This window comes from Tiliqua scincoides, chromosome 11 (genome assembly GCF_035046505.1).
Source record: "Tiliqua scincoides isolate rTilSci1 chromosome 11, rTilSci1.hap2, whole genome shotgun sequence".
NCBI lineage: Eukaryota > Metazoa > Chordata > Lepidosauria > Squamata > Scincidae > Tiliqua > Tiliqua scincoides.
This window is the reverse complement of record NC_089831.1, coordinates 14,631,669-14,656,706: the sequence shown is the minus strand read 5'-3', so window position 1 is coordinate 14,656,706 and position 25,038 is coordinate 14,631,669. Positions and strand designations below refer to the sequence as shown.

The window sequence follows — 25,038 nt, the reverse complement described above, 5'->3', positions numbered from 1 at the left end:
TCTCTAGGTCTCCAGTCACATCACCTGCCAAGTTTCAAAGCCAATGCTAAACAGGTTTCATTTGCCGATGAAGGTCACATCCACACAAGGGTTTTGTTCCAATGCCTGACATATATAGGGCATCCCTCTAGCTGGCCCCAGGCACTCTTTGACCAGCAGTTGGCCCTGCCAGATACGATTGCCATTCCTAGCAGCTGACACTCAAAACACAGAGATCTGCAAGGTGGAGGAATGGTTCAGTGTCAGTGGCCAAGAGACAGCCAACTTTAGATTTGGGCCAAGGGGAACTGTCTGACAAGACGAGGGTTTGGAGAGGACCAGGCAACGCACTTAACAGACCAGACTTCTGTGCTTACGACAGGTATGTCAGGACATCAGGTATTCAAATTGTGGCCTGCAGGGTTGACCCAGAAGAGCCAATGAAACAGCAGACAAAGAAATAAAATAATGTTTCCATCCCTATGCATGTATTCTGTTGCCTTACTATACACTAACACAGCGCAACAAACTAAGAAATTATCAACTATACAAAGTCGGCCGAAAGGCATCTTTTAAGTGGTAGATCTCTTATATTTAGCAGGAGGAAAGCAAATGTCCCTCCTCATCCCTGCATAGACTCCCCCCCAGTGGCTGTTTTCTCATCTTTTCTTCAAGATTGGAAGCCCCTTTGCGATAGGCAATAATTTTTTGCCCCCATTTATTTTACCATTAAACTACTTTGGGAACTTTTCTGTTGAAAAGCAAACATTGTTAAAAGCAATACATTAATAATTACACAGGCCAACACACATTTTGTTGTCTTAAAAGTTAAACCCATCCTTGGGTATATTTGGGGTGCTGAATCCAAAAATGGCCTCGGTTTTGCCTGAGTGGCTCTAGTTTTGGGAGTACCTTATGTGCCAATTCAAGCAGCTTCCTTGCGAGGAAACTGATGGCATGGTTTCCTCATGAGGAAGCTGCTTGAATCAGAATATAAGGCGGCTATGCTGTAACCCCAAAACTAAAGCCAATCAGGCAAAAGTGAGGCCATTTTTGGTCTCACCCCAAAAATATACTAAATTTGTTCAAACACCCTTGGCAACAAAAAAGGGTGTTGTTTTTTTAAGAACATAAGAACAGCCCCACTGGATCAGGGCATAGGCCCATCTAGTCCAGCTTCCTGTATCTCACAGCAGCCCACCAAATGCCCCAGGGAGCACACCAGATCACAAGAGACCTGCAAGGCTTCCTGGGAATTGTAGTTAAGAACATAAGAACAGCCCCACTGGATCAGGCCATAGGCCCATCTAGTCCAGCTTCCTGGATCTCACAGCGGCCCACCAAATGCCCCAGGGAGCACACCAGATAACAAGAGACCTGCAAGGCTTTCTGGGAATTGCAGTTAAGAACATAAGAACAGCCCCACTGGATCAGGCCATAGGCCCATCTAGTCCAGCTTCCTGTATCTCACAGCAGCCCACCAAATGCCCCAGGGAGCACACCAGATAACAAGAGACCTGCAAGGCTTTCTGGGAATTGTAGTTAAGAACATAAGAACAGCCCCACTGGATCAGGCCATAGGCCCATCTAGTCCAGCTTCCTGTATCTCACAGCGGCCCACCAAATGCCCCAAGGAGCACACCAGATAACAAGAGACCTGCATCCTGGTGCCCTCCTTTGCATCTGGCATTCTGACATAACCCATTTCTCAAACCAGGAGGTTGCGCATACACATCATGGCTTATGGATTTTTCCTCCAGAAACTTGTCCAATCCCCTTTTGTAGGCGTGTATAATATTGTAAAACTGTATTTTTTAAAAGATATAAATACATAATAACAACAATAAGAAAAAAAAATCCAAAGGTATCACACATAGGGAGTGGTTTTGACATGATGGCAAATCATGGCCTGCTTCCCTCCCACATTCAACTTAAAAGCTTGCCATAAATTACACCATTACACCATACTGCGTCAAGGCTTCAGACACATGTTTAATGGAGAGAAGAGCTTGGGCACTAATCTTTGGCACGAAAATCCGATGTTGCAAGCATGCCTCTATTTTTACCTGTGAAACCTTGGCACAGTAAGCTATGCGCTTACCCAGCAACGAGAAGCCCTGGTTTAATACATGAAAATCTAAGTGCAACCAACAAGAGTAACTCCTCCCTCCCTGCTTGCAGGTCCCGCGAGAGATTGATGGCAAACAGCCAGTGCTATGTTGTTCCAGAGACTAGCACAGTCTTATCCAGATGTGTGGGCTTTAAGCACCTGGTGCAGATATGTGGAATCTTATCAGCTGTGCCCCATCTGTCACAAGGAAAAGTATGCACAGCCCATTTTTCACTTTTCCTGTGCATGAGATTAAAAAAAAAATATTTAAAACACAATCAAACTTTTCTTTGGGTCCAGGAGTACAACCCAGTGACACCCAGCTTGGCTCAAATATTTGAAGCAGCAGATATACAAGATTGATGGGATGGTGGTGGTGGAGGGGAAGCACTGAGCATATCATGTGCCTCTCCGGAGCTGCATGTTGTGTTTCTGATCTCCGAGGTTTTAAAACAAGGATTTTAATATCTCTAAATCAGGGGTGCCTAAACCCCGGCCCTGGGGCCACTTGTGGCCCTTGAGGCCTCTCTGTGCGGCCTTCAGGGAGCCCCCAGTCTCCAATGAGACTCTGGCCCTCCGGAGATTTGTTGGAGCCCACACTGGCCCGACGCAACTGCTCTCAGCGTGAGGACGACTGTTTGACCTCTCGATAGAGCTGTAGGATGAGGGCTCCCTCCACTGCTTGTTGTTTCACGTCCGTGATGCAGTAGCGGCAGCAAAGGAAAGGCCAGCCTTGCTTTGTGCAAGGCTTTTATAGGTCTTGAGCTATTGCAAGACCTTCATTCATTCATAGAAGTTCATCTTTAATAAATTCATTTATGTAAACTTTTGGAGATTCATTCAAATTTTAAAAGTAAATTAATTCTTTTTTCCCCCGGCCCCCAACACAGTGTCTGAGAGACGATGTGGCCCTCCTGCCAAAAACTTTGGACACCCCTGCTCTAAATAATATGGATACACATATTTTTTTACAGGGCCTCAGAAGAATTTTATCAGGGTGTACAAAGTCTCTTTTGGGCCCCTTCCAGTGGTGCACCTAGGGGGTCAGTGGGTGCAAGTGCTCCCAAGTGGCACAGCTATGGGGTAGTGCCACCCTGCTATCTGTGCTGCCTCAGAGGCTGCCTACGCCTGCTACTTCCCCATCTGGAGATATTCAGAGGGCCAGAGAGGCCAGGCAGCCTCCCTGACAGTCAGAAGGCCTTCTAAGAGCCTTAAAACGTCACTTCTGGAAGTGACGTTTTAAGGGCCTCCAGAGGCCTTAGAAGGGGGAGGGCACTTTCAGGATCACACTGGGGCCACACAGTGGCCATGACCACCATTGGATCTCCATTCTCCACCTTTCCCTTCTCCATTGGATCATAATTTCATATGATCGTAACTTGGATCGTAACTTCTACGAACTACTATATATAAACTTACACAAAAAGTGAATTCCAGCCTTCACACAATATATGAAAACATTTTCTGAGATCCCAGGAAGTTTCCAGCTCCTCTTTCTTGGCTCCCAGACCACCTTTCTGACCCTTTACAAATTTAACCCCTGCACCTCCCTCTCAATGGGCCCTGTTTTATTAACCCCCACATATAACCACAATCTAACCCCCTCAAGGAAAAGCAAGGAGCATGATGCAGAAATACTACCCCGTAGCATGTCCAGGACCTACTTCCAGGCCCCATGTATTTATTTATTTTTTTTACAGGTAGCATATTTAGACATGCTGTTCCCTGGAAATGGGAGCCAACAGCTGCCCCCTGATGTGATGTCGCTTCTGGGCCGACACAATAAGAACACATTAGCCTCGCATTAGCCTCAGCTGACCACCCTGATCTCACTGTGCTTTTCCCTAGTGACCTCAGTAAAGCCCAGATAGACACTTTGTCTGCTTCCTTCTCATGAAGGATAAAGGCAGAGAGAGACTTTGGAAACAGCCCCTTAAGCCCCCCCAAATGGACTTTACTTTGGCAGGGCCAGCTAAGCTACTCAGGTTCAATCACGCTTCCCTCCACTTAAGAATCCTCCCAAAAGCCAGTTTTGGAGAGACTTCTCCCTTCTGGTTCAAATCAGGGCTGTATATAGTACTTGGTCCTTTGTTTTTAAGCTAAGGGGCATGGCCAAGGAAGTCACCTTGGGGAAATCGGACAGCCAGTCTCAACCGCCGACCAGGAAGTGAAGCCTCTCCGAATGTCCAGTCACCCTGCTTCATGCCAGGAAAACTGGGTTTGCTGCTGAACATGTGTGTTACAGGAGGTGGCAGTCAACTCTGGCTCCTTGGGAAATGTACACACATGAGATGTGCATTTGTCCTGTACACGCATGACATTTTCAGTTGCGCACCTAAAGAACGTCAATATGTGAAGCAGCTTTAAAAAGGCACAGCCCCGACACAGGAAGTGCATAGACTGGGAAGTAGCAGGCTTAAACTCAGCAACACTTCACAAGGCGCCTTGGACAGACTCTTCATTCCTTGCCCTTGCAGTTTCTCCTTCTTCCAGTCCTGCGTGATTGATGCCCAGGGACTTGTGCCTTCGGGGAGAGCTGTAGCTAAATGATGGAGCACAGAAAGTCTCCGATTCAATCCCTGGCATCTCTGCATAGAAACGTCCCTGTCGGAAACCCTGAAAGTTGATGCCAGTCAGCATAAATGACGCCAAACTGGATTGATCAATCTCAGCTGGCTTCTCAGGGTTGACAGAGGCATTCCTAGCTCAGCACCTGCTATGCAGAGGGATGGCCCTGGGTTGAGTCCAGGGCCGGAAAAGAGTTCTGTGTGAAATCCTAGAGAGTCATTTTCTACATCAGCTTCAACAATGCTGAGCTAGATGGGCCAATCCATCCAGTTCAGCAGGACAAAATTACACACACTCTTTATCACCCTGTTCCAAACACCTTTATGCTGTAGCAGAAAGTTTCTGGCTCATCCTGCTATCCAAGGCTGACCCATCCACGAGGCCAACTGAAACAGGCAGCAGACTGGTGGGGGAACCACTAATCTCCCTTTTACCTCCGCTACTGCTTCTTCTCATGCTCCCTGGATTGGAAAAGGAGGGGGGGGGGCAACTGAGAGGAAGAGGAAATGTGGGGGGGGGGGAAGGAGCGTGCCAAATTATCACACTGAGATGACACGAGCAGGCTTTCACATCAAGGGATAAGGTATGGCACATCAAGAGGGGCCAACCAAGCCTCCACCCTGCCAAAGAAGCCGCTCTCAAGACGAGGGTGAACAAATTGCTACTAGGCTGAAAAGTACCATTGCACCTTTGGGTTCACTTCCTGCTCAGGTCATGATTTTATTTATTTTTCACATTTTTCTACCCCCTTCCTCCAAGGAGCTCAGGGTGGCATACTTAATTCTTCCTCTCCTTTTGTCTTCACAACAACCCTGTGAGGCAGGTGAGGCTGAGGCACAGTGACTGACCTAAGGTCAGCCAGGAAGCGTGATGACTAAGCAGAGATTTGAACTTGGCTCTTCCAGGTCTAAGTCCGACTCCTAAACCACACCATCCTGATCCTGACATGATTCAGTGGGGCATGAATCAGCAGTGGGACTGCTGCCTCTTATAGTAAACTAGTCATGGACACACACACACACACACATCATCCCTCCATTTCCTGTTCAGCATGGGTCACACAACTGTAAGTGATGGCTTTGCAATCCGGTTCCTACATTACAGTTTCCACATATTTTAAGCAGGTGTCCTGTTGCTGCTTGATTGCATATATATATTTTACTGTGATTACAGCATTTTATTGTAACTGCTTTGGAAAAGAGTTCAGAGGTTCAAAAATGGCTTTAAAAAACCATTGAATTAATTATTATTATTATTTGAATTTATTAAGATTCGAATAAATCTAATGTATGGGTTTTTTAAAGCCATTTTTGAACACATTGGCTGTGTTTAATTTTTGCAATGATTTGAATAAATCTCATGGATGGGTTTTTTAAAGCCATTTTTTGAACCTTTGAACTGTTTTCCAAAGCAGTTACCATAAAATGCTGTAATCACAGTAAAAATATATATGCAATCAAGCAGCAACAGGACAGCTGCTAAAAATATGAATCCTAACAGAACACCACTGAAATCAAGGGAAAGAAGCTGGTTGCAACTGACTTAAGGTCGGTCAATTTCAGTGGTACTTGGGGAGGATTGGCTTTCTCTGGCTAGGATTCAGTGACATTTAGGGAGGCAAGGTGGTGATCCACTCTCCTATTCTCAAAGCTGCCCTTCATCAATTATCAAAACAATTATGATCAGCTAGAAGGACTGAATTCCTGTTCTGGCTTGCTTGCAACCTGTGGTTAGAACATACCTAGATTTGCTGGGTTCGGGTATCGTGGCCCATCCTAGCTTGTTCTAAACCACTAAGAGCAGTAGGACACTTCCTCCTCTGATGCGCAAAGAGGAGGGGAAGAATGTGCGCCGGAGACCTTGTGATCACCACACTAAACCATGGTATTTTCTCAACTAGGCCAAGGACACTTCTCCAGAAAAGGCAACCTTCCTTTTTGCCAATCTGCACCATCAGCAGCAACAGCAAAAGAACGTCAGCTCATCAAGAAGAGCCCCGAGGCAGCTGCTTGGGGACTCCCCACAGGCAAAGAAACTCCTTGGATGATCGCAGGGGGCTTGATCTCATTTCTCCTTGCCAGCTGCAGAACCATCAAGAAGCATCTGTCCGTGCACCCCACGCCAAGTCGAACCCAGGAGCAATGTGAAGGTGAACCCGGAGGGAATTTACCAGGCCACAAATACTGGTCCAGTTTGCATAAAAGCAGAGCGCAGCCCCTGGCTTTAAAAAGGAACTTATGAGAGGGTGCAGAACCCTCCTCTCTTCTTGCATTTTACCTCAACTGGTTGGCTTTGGTTGCTGTTCCCAGCAGTATAAGCCCCAGGTTGAGCCAGGCCCTGCACTGTGCCATCATCCTGTGGCAAGGAGTTCCACAGATTAACCTACACACTGGGCAAAGAAATATTTTCTTTGGTCTGTTCTAACTCTCCCAACACTCAGTCTTAGTGGACTGAAGATGTGCATGGACGAGTGACATCTCAGGCAGTAGGTCCCGACTTTGGTACATCAATGGGGTGGCCGAAACCATTTTCAGATCTCTTTTTTTTTTTAAAAAGAGACAACCAAAAAAAACCTGAAAAAGTCTCTGAAATGGGACTCTGGCCCTTCCATCGCACACCCCCTAATTCCCAACCACCGTTCTCCAATCAGATGTCAACTCGATAAGCTATTAAACATTTGGGAATTAAAGGATGAAGGCGGATTTCATTTGATGACCTTGTTCTATAAGATTAAGATGATTACGCCATGTGAAACTGAGACAGAAATTAAACCAGGAGGCAAGCACTCTCCTCCCAGCCTCCGTATTAGTTGGAGAGACCTTTGCTGGGCCATCAAGTTGCAGATTTCCATAGTGAAACTTGAAGAGTTGACAGAGGGGAGGACAATCCCCCAAAAATGAAGACAGAAAACGGCCCACTTTTCCCCTCTTCTGGGGCTGATCGTTATGTTATTGGCTGTTTTAGCAGGAACGAGTCACCCATTCCCAACTCAAATGTTGCAAGGGGGAAAAAAAAAGTTTGTTTGTGAACAGGGACTATTTATAAAATTAACAGATATGGGTTGGCCTTAAGCACAAAGCTGGTTGAGAAAGTCCCTTGTCACATTTCTCACGACCCCAGGGCAGGAGGAACTTTTAAGACTCAAGAGAGCAAAACGTTTATGAAAAATATGACTTCTTTACTATGTTTTGGAGTTGGCTGTCTTTAACTCTCACGCTGCCAAATTGGGGGGGACGGACGACTCCATTTGTTCACTCAGTTTCATTTTGTGACACGTGAGACACAAAATATTTGGAAAAGTTTTCTTACTCAGGCTAGGGAAATTGCTTTCTAGCACCCCATCTTTTCTGTTCCCTTTAACGGATAGCTGAACTTATACTCTTGCTCCATTGCTGTGAAGATTGGGGGGGGGGATATGTATGTGCAGGAAACACACAATTTTTTTCCCCTGAAAGGATAGATTGATTGACCAAATCAGCAGGCCAGCAAGCTGAAAGGAAAAATCCATAAAATTATGCTCTGACAGCTTGAACATCTTGTGGGGCATTTTAGCAGATTTTGAAGACAACTGGGCTGAAGGAAGGGTGATAACTATTGAGGCACAATTCATCTTTCTGAACTGAATCCATAGACAGCAATGTAAGCTTTGAGTTGAGAGAGCTGATCAACACAGACAGCCGCAGCTAATTTCACCACAGGTGAAAAGGTGTGCGATAACCCAAACTCACATGGAGTATTTGATAAGTGAAAGTTTAGTATTAAGGAAACAGTGACTACGATGGCATCTGAAGCAGGGAACTGCCACTATCACCTTATCTCCGGAACATACCAACAGGCACCCAAGAACCCAGAAACATTGACAAAAGGCTGTTGGGCCAGAGTGTTTCCCAGGGGACTCTCTAGCCCACCGCTCTACTCTCTTCTCCAACCCCCTGCTCCTTTTTCAAATCCAGGAGTGTAGGAGGAGGATGCAAAAATTCCTGGTGCCCTTCACCTCATGGATGGGTTGGAACAGATAAGGATCCACTGGGAGGATTCAACACAGAAAGATTTGGGAGTAACTCAGTTCCATCTCCGAATGGCTGAAAAACACAAGATTTGGCACAAGCTGGTTTTTCTGGGATTGTGTCCCAGAATTCTAAAAGTAGTAGTCATCATCAAGCATTAGGAACCTGGCACCAACCACTTCTACCCCCGGCTTCTTACAGCGCAGGAGCCCTGGCAGCAGGTAAGACCCACATACTTCATTACGGGCTGCATATTTTAGTGGGGAGTCATGTGTATCCGGAAGCATGCAGGTCACCCAGAAGATGCTCTTGCATGCAGCTCAGGTGGAGCAGCTGAGTCTCACTGATGAGAAGGGGACCGGCTGACCAGTAAATATGCAGAATGGCATACCAGCTGCTGGGGCAGCATTAAGGGGGTGCCAGATTGAGAGCCCCAGCCAGCCAACTCAACTCCCTGACCTTCCCATGCCACTGAGCCAGATAAATGAGGACAAACTGTTACCCTGCACATGCCCGATCTTGTCTGATCTTGGAAGCTAAGCAGGGTCAGGCCTGGTTAGTACTTGGATGGGAGACCGCCTGGGAATACCGGGTGCTGCAGGCTTATACCATAGTCTTTCGAGACTGAAGGTTGCCAACCAACCCCCAGAGGTTCACTTATTACGGAGCAATCCGGAAGATGCTTTCATTGGTTGGTGGGGAGGGTGGAAGGAGAAGACGCTGCACAAATCCTTGGGTAACTTGTGTAGCAGTTCCACCTCCCACCCGGCCAATGGGGTTTATCCCAGAATCCCTTGTGAGGTTGCCACCACCCCTCACCTGCTGCCAGTAAAGGCAATTTACGGAAAGGCAATTCAGAATTCAGTACCCAAGAAATAACAACGTAAGAAGTTCCCTGCCACATCAGGCCAAAGGCCCATCTAGTCCAGCTTCCTGAATCTCACATTAGCCCACCAGGTGCCTCTGGGAGCATACAAGACAACAAGAGGCCTGCATCCTGTTGCCACTCCCTTGCACCTAGTGCTCAGAAGTAGCCTGCTTCTAAAACGATTTGCTTACACGTACCCATCACGGCTTGCAAACTGTGATAGAGTTTTCCTCCACAAACTTGTCCACACCCCTTTTAAAAGCACCCAGCCAGGTGCCATCACGACATCCTGTGGCAAGTAGTTCCACAGGCTAATTAGGCGCTGGGTAAATAAATTTTTTCTTTGGTCTGCTCTAACTCTCCCAACACTCAATTTTTGTGGACCGAAGATGTACATGGATGAGCAACATCTCAAGCACTGGGACTCGGCTTCAGGGCATTGATGCTGTGGTAGAAACCAAACGCGGTCCCTGCTGTTTGCCAAAGTGACTCCACCGAAAGGCCAGGACGCCTCTCCTTTTTGACACCACTAGCCCAACAGTGTCTCCTAAGCAACAGAAACTGCACTGAGTGCTTGCAGAAGACACTCTTCAGTTCCATAACCTCAGGGTAGAAAGGAATGCCTTGTCAGGATGCCTGCCATGTCGAGCTGTTCACTAGGGAAAAAAGCTGGAGTCTTTCAGCTGGAGTATTTCAGTCTTATCCAGACTGTATTTTCCCCCTGCATGCTTTTCTCACTGGGCCCAGCTCAGAAAGTTCCAATGGGATCCTGGAAATCAGAGCCAAAAATAAAACCAGGGCCCACCAGCCCCGTTCCCTTGGGAAGAAGGCAAAAATGGAAAAAGAAAGGAAAACACGTTGTTCCCAACAGTATGCTTTAGAGTCATCATTTCCATCTCCTTTTAAAGCTATCAGGCAAGGGATGCTTCCTGTACAGAAACAATGCCACAGACTTGCATTGCTACTGCTGCAGCTGCCCTGCGTCACGTAACACTAAAGGCTGGGCAAGATGGTGGAAAGGACAACAAAGAGTTAAAAAAAAGAGAGCAAAAACCTGCCTTGGAGGACTCCAGAGATCAGACTCTTCAAAGTGTAGTCCACACTAGATTTTTTTTTTTTAACACATAGGCTGTGTTTCATTTTTGCAATGAAACACCCAATGCTCAAACCATCACGGCAAGACACATCTACTGCCTTTTTCGTCCTTACCAAATACTACAACTTGGCAAAGCCACTAACTTGGCAGGGTGATGTGGAGCCAGGATGGTGCAGTGGTTTGGGAGTTAAGACCTGGAAGATCCAGGTTTGAATCCCGGCTCAAGCTATGAAGCTACCTGGGTGACCTCAGGCTAGTCATTCTCTCTCAGCCTCACCGACATTCACAGGGTTTTTGTGAGGACATAAGGAGGGAAGGAACTATGTACACCACCCTGAGCTGCTTGGAGGAAGGGCAGTAGAAAAATAAATAAATAATTTTGTGCTGGGAAATTATAGATCCAATGGACAACTGTGTAAAACTTCCACCATCCTTGTAATGTAGTCCAACTACAAAGTCTTTTGTTTCCTGGGCATGTTTCAAGTGTGCATGTGCATAAAATGCACTCTGCTCTCTTTTTCAGCCACTACGACTTTTCTTCTCCCCCCCCCCCCCAATTCCCAGTTTTGGTGGCCATGAACTAACCAGAGGTATACATTGCAATGGATTAGTACTCTCACTGATTCGATATACACCATTTGTGGCAATATTTGCTAAAGGCCTCTGACATTTACATAGTACGTATTCCGCAGACAGATTATCAGCTCTCCCCCCGATGAAGAGTTTGCAGTTTAAGTAAGACCAAGATCAACAAACAAGCAAGAGCTTCCACAAAGGGCGCAGGGTAACAACAACAGAAAAATCAACACTGACAAAGTCCATGCCCTTTCCCGACTTTTATTCAAAATCAGAGTCCCGGGCAGACATTCTGATATACGCTTGGGATAGGGTAGAAAGATCACAGCCCTGCTTTCCAGTCCAAGCCCCAACACCATTCACCCATTGGTGCACACAGGCTCCAATTATGCGCTCTTTTACAATGTGCTGTTGCATTTTCCAACAGAATTGCCTAGGAAATTCAAACACCAAATATAACAATTTTCCACCCGTTTCAGAGCACCATGCAACTGAAACACTCTTGCAGCCCAATCTTACGCCAGCTCCGGCAAATTCAGTGGCACATCCTGACTGCAGCCTTAACTTGTCAATTGGACATTAAAGACACAGTTTCCCGCATACGGCTTGGCTACCATTAGACAGACACTTGAACGCACAACTTTTCTAAGCAAAGGCGGACGGGAAGGTCCAAATCTCAACATTTCTGCCCACGTCTGAATTTGGTATTGGACAACTGCGTCCAGGACCAGATCCTTAGAAAGAAGCCAGTCACCATTTCTGGGGTTGTCAGAAGCAATTACTCATAAGCTTGTAAGAGGGTCTTAAATTTCTTCTATGAGACAGGAAGGGCCTTCTGAAGACCAATGTCCCGAGACGTCCCCTCCGTATCACATTCAGGGTGGATCCATAACCAATTAATAGATGGTCTGACGAATGGATAATCAAGTGCTAAAGAATCAGGGCAGGTCAATAGGTTGCTTGTAATCACAGGTTTTGTACAGTTTCCACTGATCTGCTTATTACGCATACGCACAACAGAGACCACAAGCTGCCCCCATCTCAGAGCAGAACAGAATACTCATTGCCCAGTCATTAACTCCTGAAGATACAGTGTTTGAACCGCAAACTGGGACCTTGTCAATTTTATGTGGGATCTGAGGGACCCCTTGTCAATTTTGCCTGGGACCTGTGGATCCCACAGGAGTATAAACTAATATTTTATACTGAAATATGTTGTATATCAAGTCTGGCCATCTATCTCTCTAGCTTAGCATTGGTAGACACTGACTATCAATGTAGGTTTCAGACAAAGGTCCGCCCTCCCCCCAGCCCTACCAATAGATACCAGGGAATCAGGGGCCTTCCACAAGCAAAATGGGTGCTCTGTCAGTAAGCCATGGTTCCCCCCTCCTCGGTATCTGGTGACAAACTGCTATATCAATCCAAGATTGTTTTCATTGGGCATAAACTTGATGGTATAGTTTTGAGGAGCTTTAAGAGTGCACATTATTTAATTATTAACATTATTATTATTAACAGTATTTATATAGCGCTTTTCAACAAAAAGTTCACAAAGCAGTTTACAGAGAAAATCAAAACAACAGTTTTCTACAGTTTTTGAAACAGTTTTTGAAACAGTATTTAACAGTTTTCAACAACAGGATTTGGGAAAGTTTCAACAGCCTTGGACTACAAATGCCAATCATATGAGTAGATGCTGGTTAACGCAGCAGAGGGATTAAAAGTGTTCCCTTCCTTCGGGATGGATTAGGAAAACCATGGGGAGTAGAATTTAACTGGAGAGATTAACCGCAGTGGCTTTCGGTAACCAGGCAGCAAAGAATGAAAGGGAGTGGACAAGTTTGCCCAGGTCTCTAAAGCACCTTCCACTCAAGAGTCAAAACCAGCCCTTTACACATACCAGAGTGACCTTTCATTACTACATATTTTTATTAAGAATTTATATACTGCTTTTAAACAACCACAAAACCTCACTAAGTTGTTTACAGAGGAAATCAAATAACCAAATGGTTCCTTGTCCCAAAAGGGCTCACAATCTAAAAAAGATGTAGGAGACACACCACCAAACAGCCCCTACAACAAGACACTGCGCTGGGGTGAGAAGGGACAGTTAAGCTCCCCCTTGCTAAACATAAGAGGAGCACCACCTGAAAAAGTGCCTCTTTGCCCAGTTCAGCAGGGATCAAACCACTTGACAAGTCACAACATGATCCTGTCCTAGGTTTGCTCACAAGTTAAGTGCTGCTATATTCAACAGAGCTTATTTCGAAGGATGCATGGGTTTGAATTCTTAATTTCCTCTCCTTTCACAACAGCCCTGCCAAGCAGACCATCTCAAGCCTGCTTTTAAAGAAGCAGACCAAACGTGGACTGGAAATAGATCAAGCCTGATGAAAAATCCTATAGGACTAAAAAAAGAATTACTGTAATCAATACTGTTTGGTTGGTTCTATCAAATACCTTGCCCTAGTTTGGACTGCAGATATTCTTGCAACAGGCCAGCATGGTCATCGATAGTTTTTACACACCACAGAGCTAATCAACTGGGAGAACTGGGAGCTCTTGACATTTCCAGAAATGACACATTTCACTTTGTCCACTGATCAACTTGCAACACCCCAGAGAGCTACAATAAACTCGGTCACACTAAAGCAGTGGTTCCCAAGCTTTAGGGGCCCACAGAGCTCTGAGGCCGAATTTGGAATTGTCCTGGACCACATGTGGCTGTGGAGAGTCTAGTCTTTTCTCTCTCTGGTAGTCCATCTCCAACGTGATCCCCCACAGACTATCAGAGAGGACAGAGAATGTCTGGCCCTTCACAGCTAACACTTCAATGGTTGTGGCTGTGGGCAGTCCATTCTCTGCCCTCTTTAGTGGTCCGTGGGAGATTGCTTGCACAGCAAGACACTGAAAGTGATCAAAAGTGATCTCTTCCCCCCCACCTCATGGACCACTTCTCAGGGTCTCACAGATCACCTGTGGTTCACAGGTGGACCACAGGTTGGGAACCGGAGCGCTAAAGAGACCTGTGGCACCTTTGAGGCCAAGCCATTTATTTTGGCAGGAGCTGGCTGCAGCTCTCTTTATCAGAGGCAGGGAAGTGGTCAGGTTGGTTATACGTTTGGGGATATCCCACTTCTCCACCGAGGACTTCACTTCTCTGTCCTCAATGAAGGCAGTGAGAATTTCACTTCTCTGCCTCTGACAAAGCAGGCGGTGATTGCTGGGCCACCCCACTGGAAGACCTATGGGATCAGGGGTACTTTGGACCCCATCTCCACAGGGCAAGCCTGCAACCTGTCCTATGCACACCAAGGAGGGGAGCACAGCCTACTGGTTAGGGAGACTTCTGTCCAAGTCAACCTCCTTGTCCAGGAGGCAAGACCCGCATGGAAGATTCAGAGCCTCCCCACAGCCGCTTCTCCATTTACACACAACCAGGATTAAAGCCTCAGGGCAGGGAATTTAATCTGGAATAACTGACACCCCCTGGTTCTTGCAGCGCTGGCCACCAGCACTAACAAGGATTAGACTCCTCCACATCATCTATTATCAGCCTGGGGGGGGGGGGGAGGAGAAAACAGGGAACTGAACCTTCTGTCCAACACCCCGGATTGCTGGGCGCGCAGCTGCTGAGAGGAAGGTTAAACGGGGTAATTAATCCGCATTAAACCCAAAGGGTGGCTCGCCTCCCCAGAACTCCTGCACAGAGCTCGCCTGAAGTTCTTGCTTGGGTCAAGGAGGTGCTGCTAGCCGGGGTTGCAACCCCCTCCACACTGACCTGGGAGTAAGTAAGCCCCACGGACCCTAATGCGACTTACTTCTGAGTAGACATGCAGAGGATTGGGCGGCAAGTCCCACACTAAGGCTGCCATCCTATCCACACTTGCTTGGGAGTAAGCCCCGTTGACTCTAATGGGACTTACTTCTGAGCAGACATGCGGAGGACTGGGCTGCAAGTCCTGTCACCCTAGCCAGACTTGCTTGGGAGTAAGCACCATTGACTCCAATGGCACTTACTTCCGAGTAGATATGCATATGATTGGGCTGTAAGTCCTGCGCTGAGGTGGCCATCCTAGCCACAGTTGCTTGGGGAGTAAACCCCACTGACTCTAATGGCACTTACTTCCGAGTAGACCCGCAGAGGACTGGGCTCCCTAGCTTTCGGGGGGGGGGGGTGATCTCCTTTAAGTCTCAAGGAGAGGAAGGTTGGGGGGCGAAGGATCGGGGCCCCCCCAGGATCTGCCCCGCCCGCAGCCCCCTCTTCCCAGAGGCTGCCCGCCCCACTCACCCAGCAGCGCGGCCAGCGCCAGCGCCTCCATCGCGCCGAGTCCCCGCGGAGGCGCCCGACGCGCTGCGCGCATCCCAGTCCGGCCGCGGCAGGTGCAGAGCCCGGCCGGCGGAGGGCGGGGAGGAGCCAGCCAGGTGGGGGAGAGCCCGGGGCGCGCCCCCCTGCGGGGCCAGGGACCTATCCGCTGGCGGGGGCGGGGCGCGCAGGTGGGGGGCGGGGCGCACTCCGCATGGAGACGCTCCGCAGGTTTCGGCGGGCAGCGGGCGGACTCCGGAGCGACAGCCCGATCCCAGGCACGTCTACTCAGGAGTAAGCCCATTATGGTCGCGGGGGCTTACTCCCAGGTAAGTGGGGTGAGCATGGCAGCCCAAGCCGTCTTTCTGCAAGGCTCACTTTCAAGTCAAGCAGGATCAGGACCCTCGTTGCTCCAAAAGCCCCCCCCCCCCACAGGAGCTCCTGGGGCTGGCCAGCACCAAGCCTCCTGGAACCAGTTCTCCTCAAGCACACAGGGTCTTTCCACTGAGAACCGGAGCATTTGCTCCAGTGTGAAGCCATTTCTGCCCAACGTTGCATATACGCAACATCAGGGGTGTAGCTAAAGGGGGGCATCTCCCCCCCCCAGTCAGCAGTTTGCCCACCCTTCCATTTATGGGTCTTTGATGTTTCTCCATACTTAACCTTTCATTTTGCACACCACGATATATACCTGACTTACAACCCAAAGGTGTGGTCCACCCTGAAAATACTGTCACCCACCCACTTCCAGACTACAGGCCTACACCACAGGGACCAAATGTGTACAGCTGTGGGCTGGGCAGAAATGGGTTTAAAAACAAATCCGTGCCACTTTTTTCCAGCTTCAAAGCACAGCTGCGGAACTAGGAATACCCATTATCCCCGAAGCACCAAGAAACAGAGAAGCCTGCAGCAACCAGAGGCAACCACAGGTGCCTTCCTATTCCATGTGCCCTGCGCAGGGGCAGAGCAGGTGCTTGCTTGTACAGGGTGACCAGATGTCCTCTTTTTCTAGGACATGTCCTCTTTTTAGCCTCATGTCCTGGAGAAGAACTTAAATGTCCTCCTTTTCCCTGTGAGCAGGCAGCACAAAGCCTTCTTGTAATCAATAAATTATATCTAATATAGCATTTAAATTTAATATAGCATTTAAATTAGCCATATTAAATCAATACAAGTCTCCTCTATGGAGAACTCGTGCAAGGAAAGCGCCCTACAGGTAGACCACAGCTGCGATACAAGGACATCTGCAAGAGGGATCTGAAGGCCTTAGGAGTGGACCTCAACAAGTGGGAAACCCTGGCCTCTGAGCGGCCTGCTTGGAGGCAGGCTGTGCAGCATGGCCTTTCCCAGTTTGAAGAGACACTTGGCCAACAGTCTGAGGCTAAGAGGCAAAGAAGGAAGGCCCATAGCCAGGGAGACAGACCAGGGACAGACTGCACTTGCTCCCAGTGTGGAAGGGATTGTCACTCCTGAATCGGCCTTTTCAGCCACACTAGACACTATTCCAGAAGCACCATTCAGAGCGCGATACCATAGTCTTTCGAGACTGAAGGTTGCCAACAGGTTAGCTTTTAATTTTGTCAAGTCCTACATTTTCTCGAATGTCTTCCGTTTTGGGGTGCCTTATCCTCTTGTGGTTATGGCTCCTGGTCACCTTTGTGCTTGCATCACAGCTAGTGTCACTTGAAGAGGCATGCCCTCCTGTGCGCTCTAGCCCACCACCCTTCTCTGTCACCCTCCTCTGCTCAGTTCACTTTTGCACTGCAGGGGAAGGGAAGAACAGGTAGAGGTGGTGTCCCGTCCCCCAATCAGCTCCCTGCCACTGGCGGGCTGCCACAGCTACCAGTCGGACTCATGGATGGGCTGCCTTTGGGAGGAAGATCTCTTCTTCCAAGCAAAAGAAGAAAAGACTAGCAATGAAGGCTAACAAGAATTAGCACCAATGCAACATTCCCTCCTTTTCCCATTAACTCTTCAACTGGGTCTTTTACTGTGTGACCTGCATGTTATTCCAGGTGTTGACACTATATAGTAAGCAGAAAAAAGTGAAAGCCACCTCTGCTGGCACACAGCTCTCCCCCCCCCCCCAAACTGTGTTCTCAGTCTGGCACCTCAGTCTAAAATACAGAGGGAGTGAAGCTGGCAGAAACATTGCTCCAGGCTTAGGAATGATCACACACACAAAACACATAAAGACTTAAGAACATAAGAACATCCCCACTGGATCAGGCCATAGGCCCATCTAGTCCAGCTTCCTGTATCTCACAGCGGCCCACCAAATGCCCTAGGGAGCACACCAGATAATAAGAGACCTCATCCTGGTGCCCTCCCTTGCATCTGACATTCTGACATAGCCCATTTCTAAAATCAGGAGGTTGCGCATACACATCATGGCTTGTACCCCATAATGGATTTTTCCTCCAGAAACTTGTCCAATCCCCTTTTAAAGGCGTCCAGGCCAGTCGCCATCACCACATCCTGTGGCAAAGAGTTCCACAGACCAACCACACGCTGAGTAAAGAAATATTTTCTTTTGTCTGTTCTAACTCTCCCAACACTCAATTTTAGTGGATGTCCCCTGGTTCTGGTGTTATGCGAGAGTGTAAAGAGCATCTCTCTATCCACTCTGTCCATCCCCTGCATAATTTTGTATGTCTCAATCATGTCCCCCCTCAGGCGTCTCTTTTCTAGGCTGAAGAGGCCCAAACGCCGTAGCCTTTCCTCATAAGGAAGGTGTCCCAGCCCCGTAATCATCTTAGTCGCTCTCTTTTGCACCTTTTCAATTTCCACTATGTCTTTTTTGAGATGCGGCGACCAGAACTGGACACAATACTCCAGGTGTGGCTTTACCATAGATTTGTACAACGGCATTATAATATTAGTGGACCTCAACAGGTGGGAAACCCTGGCCTCTGAGCAGCCCGCTTGGAGGCAGGCTGTGCAGCATGGCCTTTCCCAGTTTGAAGAGACACTTGGCCAACAGACTGAGGCAAAGAAGGAAGGCCCATAGCCAGGGGGACAGACCAGGGACAGACTGCACTTGCTCCCAGTGTGGAAGGGATTGTCACTCCCGAATTGGCCTTTTCAGCCACACTAGACGCTGTTCCAGAACCACCTTTCAGAGCGTGATACCATAGTCTTTCGAGACTGAAGGTTGCCAACATGTAATGTTCTCAATACCTAAAGGAGCCCAGGTGGATCAAGCCCAAGGCCTAGCTAGGGCAACACTGTGGAGGCCACAATGGACAACCAGCAGTTTCTGGCAAGCCCCAAATCTGAAGGCAGACCTATTCCCTGCAACAGGTATTCAGATAAGGCCAAAGACCACTGGAAAAGGTGCTATGTTGGTTTGAACAGACCTGGTTGTTCTTTGCCCCCTCCCCCACACACATACTTAAAGTGCCTGTTAGCAGAGCACTTGCCAGCTTACCAAACTTGGGTAGAGGGGAATATGGGTCATGACTTGGGGGGGGGGGAAGACTCTTAACTCTTTTCTCCCCACTATCACTACAGTCCTGTTCTGGATTCAGGTCCACACCACGACCATTTCCTCTAGGACAGAGGTTCCCAACCTTTTTTCCCACTGGTGTACAAGTCACTTGGCAGCCCACTTTCATAAATTGTATCCTTCATCTTAGCATGATGCTTCTGATTTAATATGTGCTGTTATTTCAAATGGATACAAAATGAAATTATTCAATTCACTGATCAACCACTGATCCATATCTGATAATGCAAGAATTTAAAACTTTAAATGACAAAAACTACTGTATATGGAGGGGAGGATCAGACCTGGGAGGGGGGCAGGTATGGCAGAGTCTGCTGCCAATTCCTATGCCCCTTCCCACACTAGAAGTCCTACACAGGATTCCTTGGTTCTGTGTCTACTAAATAGTGGATGCAGATTCAAAGAAACCCATTGCCAACTATGGAACTGGACACAGGGTAAGGGAACATTACCCCGGCCCCACAGGATACAGCAGCGGTCATTTCAATGCTGCTGTACTGCTGGGTGCCGCTGGGGGATAGGTTTGGTCTGCCTGTGCCTTTTGGAACTTTTCAACACCTGGGGAAATATGGAGCATATCATTGTATTTTCTTAACACACACACATCCCCCACAACAACAAACTGAGCTGCAGAAAACGCTTCATAGATAATACCTGATCTATTCATCAGTGCTGGAATCCCTAGCATGTATGCACTACTGAAACAGAGACGCCTGCGTTGGCTCGGTCATGTCGTGAGAGTGGATGATGGCCGGATCCCAAAGGATCTCCTCTATGGAGAACTCGTGCAAGGAAAGCGCCCTACAGGTAGACCACAGCTGCGCTACAAGGACATCTGCAAGAGGGATCTGAAGGCCTTAGGAGTGGACCTCAACAAGTGGGAAACCCTGGCCTCTGTGCGGCCCGCTTGGAGGCAGGCTGTGCAGCATGGCCTTTCCCAGTTTGAAGAGACACTTTGCCAACAGTCTGAGGCTAAGAGGCAAAGAAGGAAGGCCCATAGCCAGGGAGACAGACCAGGGACAGACTGCACTTGCTCCCAGTGTGGAAAGGATTCACTCCCGAATCGGCCTTTTCAGCCACACTAGCGCTGTACCAGAACCACCTTTCAGAGCGCGATACCATAGTCTTTCGAGACTGAAGGTTGCCAACGTTGTATTCATCAGTATATATATACCCCTGCTAATTGGGTAAGAGGCACTTTTTCAAGTGGGTGCTCCTTTTTTTAGCAGGGGGAGAGTAACTGGCCCACCTCACCCCAGCACTGTCTGTTCTAGTGGCTGTCTGCTGGTGTTCTTTTGCATCTTTTTAGATTGTGAGCCCTTTTGGGACAGGGAGCCATTTAGTCATTTGATTTTTCTCTGTAAACCACTTTGTGAACTTTTAGTTGAAAAGCGGTATATAAATACTGTTAATAATAATAATAATAATAATAATAATAATAAATTCCAAAATTGACAATATAACATTAGTTGAGGCAAGAAAGAAGGGAAACTTTCTTATCCTAGACTTCCCTTGATGTGAACCCTGGGGAAGATTACCCAACAATTTAGCAATTTGCTAGTACCAAGAAAAGCAATAGATTTATCCCATTCCCCCCCCCCCCTCTCTCTCTCTCACACACACACACACAATTACTAGCAGGGGAAATTAACATCCAAATGAACAAACATGAACAAATGTTGGGTGGGTGTTTAATCAGATTAGGGTGGAAGAGTAACAATTTTAACATGTTCTTAAATCAAATCAGGATTTAAACCAAATCTCTAAATATGAACAGATTAGATTTATGCAGCCCAGCTGTGTGTTTATCTATTTTCCAATGTTTTGAATCATCAGTGTCAGAGTCCTCCAGGCTAGAGAGGACTCAAGACAAAAATAGGGAAACTAATAAGATCATGTCAGGAATTTCATTACTCGGAACTTGCCGTACCCCAGATTTGCCCCCTCTGTATTCCTAAATGAGACATGAAGCCCAGGGCAAAATCTGCCTGGTGCAATCCCACTGAGGGAACAGCAGTGGAAAAGCATCCCTGTCACTCAGTCTTTAAAAATCGACAAATCTCCATCCTGCATAGTTACAGAGTATGTACATCTCCTCTCTCTCCAGGGAACTCCAGAACAGAGAAAGATTTGGCCTAACAAAAGGTCATATCTACATAGTATTTGGATTGTAAGCAGTAATAACGGAATCCAGCTACATCTACTCTCAGGTCTGTTCCTGTATTATCCCCCTCTCCCATGGTTGAGAGTCAGTGGAGCAAGTTGAGGCAGAAAACTACTTCCTGCTCAATATTTTAAAATTGCACATTTGCTATAATAAGATAAAGTTAAGTACAACAGACTTAATAGTTGGCCTAAATTCATTAAGAGTGGGGAAGAAATTCTCCATTTCTTATCATACAACCCCCTCTGCTGGTGGCTGCAGGAATAAATTTGAAGGCAAGCATACACTTCGAAGGTTCTCCAAGAACACAGCCCATTCCAAAAGGACCTATGATTTCCATCATAATTTCCATAAGCATTATCAGCAAATGGAATGCAGACTTTCAAGGACCTATGCTCAGAGTGCCTAGCGATGCTTTCAGGAGGAAAGAGATTTAACTATCCAAGTCTTAAACTTCTGCTAAATTCCCAAATATTTGAACATCTTGCACAAAATAAAGACCATGACTTCTCTACTTCTTGACAATTTGAGTCTTGCCCCACTTGCCATGTCACAACACAAACTGTTAATATGTGATATGACAAACTGCACCTGCCGAATTGCCCTCCTCTACACAATTGTTAAAGGTTCAGGAGCCCTAAATTTGAAATGTTGGCCACCCCTGTTTTAATCTAGGCCAGGGGTCGGCAACCTGAGACAGGCAAAGAGGCATTTGGACCCGTTTTCCGGAAAAAAGAAAACCTTGGGAGCCACAAAACCCTTTTGACATCTAAAATGAAGATAACACTGCATATATAGTTTGCGTTCCCCTCTTATAGGTCCCAGTTATATAATACACTCCCCTCTTAGAGGTCCTACTAAAAATCAGGTCCAGACCCACAGTTGGAGAACAACAGTTTTAGATTGTGCACAGGTGAACTGCTTGTGGAGGATACTGTCATTCTTTACTGTCATTTACTTCTGTACTTCTGTAAATGCCTTTCCACACAATACTACCTCTGAACAAGACCATTTAGTACTACTTAACACTGTTCACAAAAGTGCTCCTGAACAAACAAGCTAAGAGTTCAAAACTGCATAAAATAAAAGGCATACTAACAGTGATTACTTCACAACCATGAAATATGCTTTGGTGCTACATATACAGTATGTTACACATACAGTATACAAACATATACAGACTACCATCTGGTGCAGGGGTCTCCAAACCCCTTTCAAGTTTCCAAGTGAAGGAAATGGAGCAGTGAGAGTGTGAGTGAGTGACGGGGGAGTGCTGAGTGGGGAGTTTGAAGGCTGTAAACCTGTGCACACTTTCCTGGGAGCAAGCACAATGGGACTTACTTCTGAGGAGACACGCACAGGATTGTGCTCTGAGCTTGGGAGGAGGGGAGAGCAGCTGTACTCAATTGCTTGCTTTTGCCTTGGCTCCCTGGGGTCAGGGCTGCTTGTGGGAAGGGGGGATCATCAGGGTGTTCAATGGGACTTACTTCAGAGGAGACGCACACAGGCTCGGGCTGCGGCTCTGGCAGGAGGGAACGTGCGGTGGCGGGGGCTCGCTCCGCCAGTCGTTTGCGCCCTCTCCAATGGGGCGCAGCTGCAGCCCGTGTGCTCGGGCTGTGGCTCGGAACGTGCGGTGGCGGGGGCTCGCTCTCGGCAGAGGAGCTGCTCCGCCAGCCGTTCGCGCCCTCTCCTATGGGGCGCAGCCGTAGCCCGTATGCTCGGGCTGGTGAGCGGCGGCTGCGTTGCGGGAGGGGCAAGCCCCTCCCCCAGGACGGGTTGGCCCTGCACAGAGCCGCAGCCGAAGGCTCAAAGAGCCGCTTGCGGCTCCAGAATGGCAGGTTGCCGACCCCAGATTTAGGCAAAGAGAACCGAGAAGTTCACCCCTTAGTGGCTGTGGCTGGAACTGCAGTGGGGTTGGCAGAGAATCCTTCCCCCCCCCCCCCGACTGTGACAGAAATTTAAACAGGGTTGGCAAAGGAACAGAGAAGATGCCAGGGTAGAGTAGGTATCTTTCATGGCAGACAGAAAGAATAAAAGTCTGATTTCTAGCAATTTTTAGAAAGTGGGGAGGGAGAGCAGAGTGGTAGCAAGAGTCCAATAAAATATAAATTATAAAGGGAAGGTAGCAAGGAAAAAAAGATAATTTTCCTTTGTTATTGTCCAAATCTTAAGATGGTGCAAGGCAGAACTTCAAAAATACTTAGAGCTTCTACCCTAAGAACATTCTTTGTCTTGTCTTCACAACTGCTCTAAATTTAGTTAAGTAGGGAAGACTCTGTAGAGATCCCCAAGGTAGATTCCTCAATCCACTGGATTAAAACAGGTTTAATGTCCACGGTGAGTAAATATATTTAAGTATTTAAATTTTTTAAAAAATATCGCAGCTCTCAAAGATCTAATATCATGTGGTTTTTACGTTAGTCAAGTTTGGCCTTGTATACCATTTTAATTCTCAACTAAAAAGCTAGATCTGCAACCAAGTAATCAACCTCAAGGCAACAGATTAAACCCAATGGAAGTCTCACATGCTGGGAATAATGGTAGTGGGATAGAGATGATGCAATGGATTTTTTCCACGTGGCACTTAAAAGCAAAGGCGTATTAAGCACAGCTCTTCATCTTTCTCTTAGCAGAGATCTAACGTAACCCTGCCATATCCCACTTCCTATATGTGGGCACAATGCAAATGCCCAGCCCAGATGAGACCCTCCAACTGTCTGCTACCCCAGAAATGTCAGTCCATTTTCAGACTTTGCCGTCTCTTAAAATTACTATAAGAACGTTCTAGATGAACTGCCCACACATAGCTGTTTTTAGCAGCGTTTCATAATATCGACATACAAGTAGCAGCTTTCCCAGAGTTCATCTGTCAGCCTCAACACTTAATTGTCTCCCAGTGACCGTTTCAAGAACAAACGGTAATTCTGAACTAGGCAACTTTTACAATTTCATTTTACATATTGAAATGCGGCATGTGTGTTTTCAACCCCTCTGACAATCTGCTAGATTGCATATTCTTCTTTTGGCTATCAAGTCACACCAGAATTGCACAAACAAAAACATTCTCTACCTTGTGGTATCAAGAATGAATATGGGTTCTTCAGACATGAGCAATCAAATACTCACAAAAAACAACAACAAGCCAATGATGTCAGTCCAGAGTATCTCAGAGACTGCTTCCGCCCAATGCACCAGTACTGCCTTGAAGTTAAGAGCGTATGGCAGTTTTTCTAAAATGTGCATTGTGACACCTTAGGACACTGCAGCACACTCACAGGGGTGCCGTGGGATGTCCCCTGTGGCCCCTCCTGCATGTTCTCCTAGGCGCTGCCATTTCAAACCTTATAAAATCTTGCAAGATTTTGGCACCACCACCTTGGTTTTCATGAGATCCAAGATGATGGAGCCTGGAAGAAGAGATTGTGGGGACGTCTTGACCCAGGTACATTTGGGAACCGCCGGTTTAAGGCACAAAAGCAGAGCCTTTATGGTAATGGCTTCTGCTTTACGGAATTTATTCTCCAGGGAAGTTTGATGAGCTTGTTCAGTTACAGTCTTCTAGGAAATTAGCAAAGGCCATTTCACCAAGCATTTGTTTTATTGGGATGTTTTATGGCAACAAACATTTTATTGTTTGATTTTTGTCTTGAAAGCCACCCTCCAGGGTTAGAAACACAGGGAGGTACCACAGAATGAGACTGACCACTTAAGCTCAACCTAGAAGCAGTTCTCTATGGTTTCAGATGGGGACACTTACCTCACCCTACCTGAAGATGCCAAGCACCTAACCTGGGACAGACTGCAAAATATGCACTCTACCACTGATCTAGAATCCCTCTCTATGTCTTTT

The 25,038-nt window shown here is 47.2% G+C and overlaps 1 protein-coding gene and 1 pseudogene across 1 annotated transcript in view; one reads left to right on the top strand and one right to left on the bottom strand.

Moving 5' to 3' along the window:
* ESAM (endothelial cell adhesion molecule) overlaps positions 1-15,617 on the bottom strand; it is a 64,725-nt gene extending 49,108 nt beyond the window's left edge. Inside the window, exon 1 of the mRNA XM_066639737.1 lies at positions 15,499-15,617. Coding sequence (XP_066495834.1) covers positions 15,499-15,571 — 73 coding nt within the window. The 5' untranslated portion in view covers positions 15,572-15,617. The remainder of the gene's footprint in view (positions 1-15,498) is intronic.
* LOC136662879 (5S ribosomal RNA) lies at positions 9,147-9,268 on the top strand (annotated as a pseudogene).
* Positions 15,618-25,038: the final 9,421 nt, after the last annotated feature.